At 39.3% G+C, this 9,796-nt stretch overlaps 1 protein-coding gene across 1 annotated transcript in view; it reads left to right on the top strand.

Annotated features, from left to right (window-relative positions):
- Nucleotides 1-4,661, top strand: part of LOC104466215 (parafibromin-like) — a gene marked incomplete at its 3' end in the record, with an annotated part of 23,824 nt that extends 19,163 nt beyond the window's left edge. Inside the window, exon 11 of the mRNA XM_010079563.1 lies at nt 4,597-4,661. Coding sequence (XP_010077865.1) covers nt 4,597-4,661 — 65 coding nt within the window. The remainder of the gene's footprint in view (nt 1-4,596) is intronic.
- Between the last annotated feature and the right edge of the window lie 5,135 nt (nt 4,662-9,796).

The raw sequence follows: 9,796 nt of genomic DNA, 5'->3' as shown, positions 1-9,796 counted from the left end.
CCCCCCAGTTTTTTGGATGGCTTTACCCAACATCCTCCTTCTCACATGCTTGTTTCTTCGGGAATTCCAGAGTGTGAAGTAGTACTGGGATGATGATCTTGAAGACTTGCATTTTCCTGACCCATCGAATGCATCTCAGTGTAGATGGCCAAGTGTCTCTATGCTGCTCTAAGTGTCTTTAAGGCATGTTCCAGGGGCATTGTTCGAAGCCAATCATTATTAAAAAAAACAAACAAACAAACCCAAAGAAACCCCAAAAAACCACTTTTACTCCTATTAAGTGTAAATTGGAGAGGGTCTTACTGTACAGCCACATAATTTCAGCCTGTAATGGTGTAAAGAATATTGTTTACCACACCCAAATGTTTCCTTCAGGAAACCTTGCTGTTGACTTGCTGCTGTTGTCATTTTAAGTTTGAATTATTCTTGTAATTGTTGGATTTTCTAATATAATTGCATTTCTTTAGAAGTATGTCTAGCTTTCAGTCAGTCGGAAGTGTTAACCTAGGCAACCAAGGACTGAAGTTTCTAAACCTGAGGTGACTCTGGACCATAATTTTTTTTTTCTCTCCTATGCATTGTTAAGAAAGTGTCTTTATAACGTATTTGTCATTGCAAGTATTTTCTTTTAAATTGTGTGATTTCTGTTCGCACAAGGAGAACAGAACTGACAGCAGGAGATCCAGAGTTCTGAAACTTGACTTCCTTGTTAGGCTTCTATTTATTGCATTAGTTTTTAAGGTTGTAGGATTCTGCTTTTTTTTTTCTAGCAGAGAATATGTGCGCAAGATCATATTTGGAAAAAGTCTGCAGTCTCTCTATTGTCTGGCATGGTGTGACCAAGTGGTTTGATAACTTTCAGTCCTGTACATTCACTTCAGTGCTGGAAAACAGACACAGATTCATACTGCAAATTTTTTTTGAGTACTGTGAGAAACTTTTAGAGAACTTGGTGTTAATTACTTGTAAGATTATTACTGAACTGTTATGTATGAAGTGTGCAGAGAATTTCATATACTAATTAGTGTAGCTTGGAAATTTAGGTGTGAAACTTCACTTTTGCTTGTTAGGGTATAGTGCTGCACAGGAGCGTTCAGTAAACTCTTATGTAGGATGAAATTTGGTGTCAGTGATGTAATTACCATGGGTGTGAAGTGGGGTAGCGAATCATTTCCAGACAGTCTGCAGAGCTGTTGCTGTCTGGGTTTTGAAGAGTATACAGCCGAAAAAAAGAAGTGGTTATTCAATCTTATCCACAAGTCAAACAAGGTCTTTAACTTCAGCTCTTCAGGGTTTCAGAGATGTGCTCCTTTGTTCTGTTTCTGCTTGCCTAGACTTCCTTCCAGACATTCAGGTTAATTTGGGTACTTCTAAAGCTGTTATTCTTTTGGTAATGTGTCGGTGCTCAAGTTTGCACCAGGGTTGGATGGCTAGAGCTGCAGCAGGTGCCAAATCCAAATGCAGAGTGACCCGAATTGACGTGGAGCAGTGGGCTTTCAGCAGATGGAAGGCACTTCAAACATGAATCCTCACATGCAAGGAAAAGGAGCGTATGCTCAAACGGTGATGGAGAGCGTGATCAGTCCAACAAGCTGGTGCATCAGCGTGCATATTGTCATTTCCAGGTCTAACTCTTTTAAATGAGAGGAGGCACTCAGACTGATGTGTAGTGATGCTAAAAAGGTAATGAGTGATGAACCACTCTGGAAAAGTATGATTCTTTTGGCAGTCTTTGGGTCATTGAGCTGTGAAATTGTCATCATAATACAGGCAATGACTGGAGAAGAAAAGATAGTCTGATTGTTATCTGATGATAGTTTGTTTTTGAAGCATTAGAATTGATTATTCAGTACTAGTTATTTTGTTTAGTCTCTAAAAATGTAGTTTTTAAGGCATTTATTGATGTTGTATGTTTGTAAATTATATTTGGCAAAAAGAAAAAGTTGCAACGCAGTTTGTCACAAGACGTTAATGTTGTGCTTTGTCTGCATTCTTTATTCCTTAGTGTTAGACCTGCACTTGAAGTATTTAATATCGACTGCTTTTTTACCTAAAGGAAATGTGTATGATAACTTTGTTGTAATTTTATTGAAAAATTCCAATGTATTGAAGACTCTCCAGTAGGTTTTTTTAGCAGTTGTTCTGCATCTAGTTCCAAGTTTAAAAATAAGGGTCCAAAGTCTTGCTGTCATGATACTTTAATTCAAGGGGCTTTTTTCTTCTTAAATACTCTTTTCTTTTTTCTTTTTTTTTTTTTTTTTGGGGTAGATGGCTTAAATTTATATCTGCTTCATCTGTTACCATCAGTGAAGCTGTGATTTTTGAAACCAGAGCGGCAAACTAATTCTTGGCCAGGCATTAATATTTCATCTCGGTGCTGGTGTGTGACTCAGCAGCACGGGTCAGAGCTGGTTTGGGAAGGAGGGGAGAAACACCCTGCTTTGTGTTCTTGGTCAGAGGGTATGGTGAAGCGTTGATGCTGGTGTATGCTGGGGGCACATCCCCTGGTGCTCCAAGCTGCTCTGTGTTCTGCTCCTCTTTCTCGTGGCCGGTGGCTCCTCTCGTGTTCCAGGTCTGCTTTTGAGCAGCTGTGTCAGGGTCAGCCGCTGCCTTCCTTCAGAGAACGCTCTGGAAGAAGTGCCTCTCTGCTTTCCAGCCTGGTCCTTGGATGTCTTTTGCAACCAGCTGCACTAACCTGGCTGACACCCTCAGCGATGTGTGCAGTGGGAATGCAGCTGTAGCTGTGGCGTCCCTGCCTTGGAAATGTTTGTTTTCCCCTTTGCAGAGGCTGTATGCAGTGAGCAGAGCTGAAGGCGCTACGTGTGTGAGCAAGCGTACAAAGTGCTGAGACCTTGTAAAAAGGCACAGGAGTGCAAGTGGCAGGGCTCTCACTTGTATCAGTGCTTATTTCTGTAAGAAAAGCAAGCGGCTTACTGTTAAGAGTATCACATGGTGAATGTGAGTGCATCAGGTCAGAAGAGCTGTGTTCTGCACAGAGTGCCTCTGCTGTTACCAGCTACGGGTGGGCTGCTGTGGTTATCTGGAAGCTCTCAGTGCTTAACTTTCATTCACTTGTTGCTTGAGAGTTTGAGGCAGGAAATTTGAGAGCTGGTGGGCAGTTTGGGAGGTGGTTTCTTCTACCCACTCTCCACTGGGTAGTTGGTGGTAGGTCCAGGAGCATAATCAAAGGGCCAGGGTGACTAAGATAAAACCAAAAACACTGTTCAGAAAGTAGATAGCTATCTCTGTCGTAAGAGGAGTATAATCAGTTTTCAACTCTTGGGTATTTTCTTCTGGCACTAGAGTTATTAAATCTGTGAAACCTTTCTACCTCATTTCCTGAAAGTGTCTGATAATCTTCATCATCCAAGGAAGGAAGGATGAGCAACCACAGATGCTTCCCAGAGCATCTGTGTTGTTTTCAAGGTTGTCTGGGTTTCAGTTTAAGTTAATTGACTCATGATAAGAGCAAGAATCTCTAACAGTCTTGAAAATCTAATATTTTTCTTGGACACTTTGTAGGCTCAGGTATGACCATTACTTTGATTCTACATTATTTTTGGTCTATTATGTTTTTGTGCTGATGCACTGTGTGAAGGTGGTGTAGTACATGGCAATCTTCCAATTCCCAGTAGCTGTTTCTGCACAGTGTCAGTTCCCTTTACCCAGTACTATCTGTGATAGTCCAAAAGTCGCTTAGATTTAGATGAATCCTTGCTTATCATGGTTTGATTGGTGATTATAATGGCATTTTAAAGTATGACTTAATTGGGTGGTTGGTTGATAGTTGACAGCAGGCTTGGGAATTTAGAAAAGGAAAGGTTTTCTTGCAAGTCCAGGAGGCAGTGTTCTGGAGCCAACTCTGATTGATCTTAGAGTGCTGAGAATAGGAGGACAGAGGAGTATTCAAACAGGCTAGAGGCAGCAGGTTTAGTCACTGAGCATTTGTGGGCTTCTGGCACTTCCTCTGCATGAATTCAGTCTGATTAAAACTACTGACAAAACCCACCAAAACAACCCTTTTTATCCCTGTTAGTCTGGTGGCGTTAACTTACACAGATTCTATCCTCTGGATCATATGACAATGACACTTGCTCTTCTGCACTCCAGAAGTTAATTTATCATGTTAAGTGCTACAGTTTTATAGTCAGCATGCAAACTGGTCTCTTATTGAGTATATTTTTCTGTTAATACAACTACAAGTTGAATATGTTGCATTAGAATGCATTCTGGGAATATGAAGCACTTCTCCATTTTGTAATGAAGAGAATTTCTGAAACTGCATGCACAGTGTAACATATTCTCACAAAGATTTAAATTTATATCCTTTCTTTGGAGTAGTTTGATTCTGTACAGAAGGAAAAGCTTACTCTGGTTACAAAAGCAGAAACACCAAATGGAGCTCTGTCTAAAGAAAACACAGATTTCCTAATTGCTAATTGGGTTTTATGTTGTGGACAGAACCTAAACCACTACCAACAGCAAGATGTGTTCTTGGCAAAACTAATTTCAAAGATACTTCTTCCAGTGTTGACCATTTAAAGGTGATGTCCCTGTGTTCATAATGATTGACAAGAGACTTCTTTTTCTTTGCAGAAACGGAAGGCTTTAAAATTGATACCATGGGCACCTATCACGGAATGACTCTGAAGTCTGTAACGGTAAGCTGAAAGTCTTTTCTTAAATATGTTTTATAGAAATGATATTGCATGTGTACGTGTGTATAGATACGTCGTGTGAGCATGGCCTAGGCTCTAGAAGGTCACTTTGGTTGACTAACAGAATTGATAAAAGTTCTTTGTGAAAAGGTAAAATGTTTTGATTTGGTCTGCACGCTTTGGAGAACATTGCTCAAAGCATTTGTCTGCAGTGAGAAGGTGTGCTGGGAAGGTTTTGCTGGCAGGTTCTGCTCGTGGAGGTGCAGCCTTTTTGTGCTCGACTATACTGAGATATTCAGATTTTTGCTAGCCTTACGTATGCCTATGAAGGGCACATTTCATAATCACAAGTGATAAAACTGTACTCACAAAGCTGAAGCAATAAAACTAGGTAGTGGAGCATCACTCTGTTTCCTACTCTGCATTTAATATCGGTAAGTTTGTTTAGTGGTGGAAGAATTTGGCCTCTGCAGTACTGCTGGAGCTTTCTAGCCTTTATAGACTACTTTTGTGTGACTTAACAGTGCTGTTAGTGGGAATTGATACATATACAGATGAGAAAGAGAGACCCTCAAACAGATTTCCTTTTTTTTGACAATATTTGTCTGCTTTTGTGGAGTGGGTTGAATGCTCTCAAACAAATGCTGTTTTTGATCTTCTGGTAAGTAGGACAGATGCTACAAAACAAATGTAGAGCCCTCATTATAGGTATGCAGATGGCAAGAACCTTATAAATCTGATTACTAGACAGCACTAAATGCTCTCCTAAATGCATGCACTAGTTCTAGTTTGCACTCCTAAATTGAACATAAAATAGTATCTTGAATGTTAATTTCTTAAAAATATTTAAAACTTGTTCTTGCCCAAGTCTTTCATTCTTAACCTCCTCTTGACTTCAAATACTTAAAAAAAAAAAAAGTAATCTACTTAGTTCTAAACAGTGTTGCTTCTAGATGAATTCAGAAATTGAGTGAAGGAAGAAGATAACCCATTATGTCTGAAGATTTGTTCTTGAACCTTGCATGATTTTAGGGCTGCCTTGCGAGGGATCGAGCAGTGGTGTTAAACCAAACCCAGGTTTCTATGGTATAATGTATGTTTCAAGTGGTAGTGGCTTGAAATGACTTTGTAACTTTCTGTTTAAATTGCCCTTTGGAGAGTAAAAAGAAAGAAAGAAGGAAAAATACCCCAAGATTATAGTGAAGTAGAGATGTTGAAATGTTTTAAGTTTGTCAGTATAAAAACTATAAAAATGAAGGGAAGCACAGTAACTCTAAAAAAATTTTTTTTAAGCTCATTAAAAATGATTAAGGTTTTTTGTTCTAGGAATTCTAGCTCACATAATTCAGCATACTACCTAGAGTTTTGAGGTAGAGTTATTAAACTGTCCTTGCTGGTTTCTTCCATTAAGAAAGAAAATATAACTGTTATTAAATTACTAGTAAATCTTTTTGCAACATAAACAGTTATTTCAAAGAGTTCTAGTTTAAGAGGTATTGCGTGACTGCACAGAAAGGATCATCTGGTGTCATGAGAAATATTAAAACTCCATCTGTCATTTAGTGTTTTTCTAAGAAAGAACTTGTAAGGGATTTTTGGAGTGTTATTTTCCAGACTATTAAAAAGGCTGAGCTCATTCATAAATTACGGTGACATACTGACTCTGTGTTTAAGATGGGGGAGAAATAAATCTGTTAATTATGTGGCACATAAATGTTCATCTGTTTTTGTCTAAACTTTGTCACAGTGATGGACCGCATAGTTCTAACCCATAATCTTGAGACGTTGTTTTGTGTAGAGTGCTTAATCTCCTCCTAGTTAGCAAGTTTCACATTATGCTTTTACTCAGTTTCTTTGTGGTTTATTCCTGGTTTTTTATGTGTTAGACAAAGCTAAGGAGGAAATGGGAAAGTAATTTCTTCCCCAAGAGGTTTAATGGAAAAGTACTTTATACTCACTGGCTAAATTGTAGGAATACATGGGAGTGTGGAGGATAGCACTGGCATTGCATTCTGCCCACATGATGTCATCTGTTATCCTCATAGGATCGCTATAATCCCTTTTGTGAACTCATTGAATATTTCAAGGGAATGTCAGTGTTAGGTGGCTCTTTGTTAGAGACTGTCTTCAAACTTCAGACCTCTGATTTCCGGATGAATGGTGAAATTGGAAAGGTTCATTTTTACACCACTTTTCTCCTTGGCTTAGGTAGCTCTTCTGTTTCTGCTGTCGTGTTTGTCTCTGCTAATGTATTTATAAAGAGCAGTCATATTCTGTTAGAGCTTCTTGGGTTGCTTGGCTAAACAAGCCTTCCTGTGAAATAAGCTTTCAATTCCCATGTGAGTTTTCTCTAGCTGTTCCAGTTAGAATTCATCCATTTTTGAGCATGGAGAAGTAAAATTTCATATAGGCTTCTAAGTGAGATCTCACCAGTGGTTTGTGGAAAGGCATTACGAATTTCTTACTGCTTCTGAAATTATAAATTTTGCCTTGATGGATGAATTATATTTCAGTTTATCTTAGTTCTTTATCACTTTTTTGTGGTCTTATTTTTGCGCTAGTTTCCACTTTGATTATGAGTTGCATGTTGGAAGAGGTCGTTTATCTCAGTGTGGTGGTTCATTTGAGTGTTGAACATTATTGGTGATACCCTCTACCCCTGCTTTTGTTTTCTCTGTGGTACATTGATTCCTTTGGCTTCCTTATCACATATTGTCCTTTATTATCTTTGTCTGGACTAAACTGTTTGGTTAGTCTTATCTTTCAAATGTTGATGGAGCCATTAGCCTCCAAAGGTTTTGATCTTGTTAGCAACTGGAAGAAACTTTGTAGATGTATGCTGGTTACCTGAAGTGTAAACTGTGACCCACTGTCTGGAGTTGGCCAACCGCTTCTCATGTAAAATTTTAAGAAGCCTTTATTTGTTTCCTGTTGTATTCCCTACATGTCTTCCACTTGCTCTCTGCCTCATTGTAATTCTCTGTAATGATCTTTATGAAATGTGCGAAACTTCTGGTCTGTGTTTGTTCTTGCTGAGATGTGAGTTGTCCTAGATGCTTGTTCTTTTTAGCAGCAAAACAAAAACTTCTGCATCTTGACTGCTTTTTTTTCATCAGTGATGTTGGAAACTTTCTTAGCATTCAAAACTTGTGCCAGAACAGATGGTGGATGGTGGGCTTTTTCTGAAGTAATGTCAGCTAAAATAACTTGTGCTGCTGGCAGTTCTTCCCCATAACAGGGTTTTTGCCTAATTGGCACACTACTTTCGCTTAGGAAGAACTCACTTATTTAATGAATTTTTATTGTGAAGGCATGATTTCATCGTTCTGGACCTGGAACTGTTTATAACAGGCTGTCTTTCCTCAGAAAGCCTTTTTCAATACCTGTGCCACCTTCTATTTGCCTGGCTTGGTGATGTTTTGTAAAGGAGTAAGCGAGGGGTGGTAGCTCTTGCTGGCTCGTTACCAGCGAGGGGTGGTAGCTCTTGCTGGCTCGTTACCCAGCAGTTTGTGTTGCAAATTGTGCAGCATGACTTGTAGAAACCTCCAGGTCTACCTGCAGGCTTCACTTCAAAGCATGATCCCCGGGGTAGCAGGGCAGCTTCTGGGTTTTCAGTAGGAGAGTTTACTGTTTGAAATGGATCAAATAAGAGTTATGGAAGATAAATATGTTAGTATTTTTGTACCTCACAGGGTGTGAGGGAATGCTCAGAGAGAATTTTAAGCTGATATTTTCAACATATTCTTTCTTGTGTAAATTTGACAAGTTCAGGGCATTAGCCTTCTGCTTTTCTGAAGAGAAATGTGAAGGTGGGAAACTAAGCCAGTGTCATCTGGTGGTAGCCTAGAAAGTGGGTCTGACCTTTCTTTTATATGTAAATGAAACAGAATTTTGGACTAATGGTTTCTGTAGCTAGAATATGTGAATTATTTAACTGTTACTATAGCTGGAGATGTCAACATCAGAACAAACTAACAATCTGCACTTGTGTTGGGTACAGGAGAAGTTGGCTGTTCTGCGAGTGTCCGATAACCCTGGCTTTTGGAGATGGGTGCTGAGGTGTGTCCTCTGCCGAGCTGAGGGCGTGCTTTGTATCGACTGTGTGCACATGAAAATAACGTTTGTTTCTCCATGACAGTAATAGTCATGGTGATGCTCATTTTGCTTGTCTTTGTGTTGTTTCTTTTTTAAGTTGTCATAACTTTAATATGAAAGAAAGGAATAGAGTGATAGCCTGTGGAGGTCTGTGCAGTGATTTTCTCTGTGTTCCGAGTCTGGACTAGTCATGAGCTGTGATTCCATGTTGTTATCAAGCTGGGTGCAAGCAAATAAGATCTGCGTAGTACTGCAGTAGGCCTTTGTAAAAATTACTTCGTTGCCTTTCCTAATTGCTACAAAGCTTTCCTGTTCGTAACTTGGGTTTCTTTCAGTATTCCTAGCTGCCAAAGCTCAGCAGCTTCCTTTGTCTTTGGTTTTTGCTGCTAGTAGTGGAATCTGTTGGTCATCTGCACTCGCAAGCAGCCAGAACTACTGCTGGCGTTTCTTTCTCTAACTGTTCAGTAAGCAGGTGGATACAACAGCTCTCTTGGGTATTGAGGTGATCTGCTTATCAGGTAGTTTGGGGCTACAGTTGGGAGAATCAGTGTACAGTTAGCGGAGATTTCAGGTGAGGCACTTCACTTGCAGCAAACTCCAATGTAAATTTCTGCAGAATATTCAAACATGTAAGTTTTATCTCTAGTAAGAAATTCTGTTTAAGTTTTCAGTGCTTCTGAGTTCAGTGATAATGTTTTTCCTACAAATTAACAAAAGTAATATCCCTCTTTCCAATGTAAACTGCCAGGCTTTACGGCAGTTTCTCAGTTGTAAAATTACCTTGAGTAAACATATGAGACTATTGGTAATTAAAGAAAATACATTACATTTCAGTTGAAACAAATTCATTACATTGTCCCGACAGAAAACAGCTAATAAAAAGAGGCTATCTATTAAGGCACACTACAAACATGCTTAATTTCGGAAGAATTGGGAGACTGGTTCAGCGCCTCCAAGGTCAGCAGCATTTTTCATCAGTTTGTGGTCAGTCCCAGATTTGGAGCATTAACTAATCAAAGGATGTTGCTGTTCTTGTCCCTAGA

This window comes from Pterocles gutturalis, unplaced genomic scaffold (assembly GCF_000699245.1).
Source record: "Pterocles gutturalis isolate BGI_N339 unplaced genomic scaffold, ASM69924v1 scaffold11614, whole genome shotgun sequence".
NCBI lineage: Eukaryota > Metazoa > Chordata > Aves > Pterocliformes > Pteroclidae > Pterocles > Pterocles gutturalis.
The sequence above is the reverse complement of the archived record's forward strand: the minus strand, read 5'-3'. Positions and strand labels throughout refer to the sequence as shown.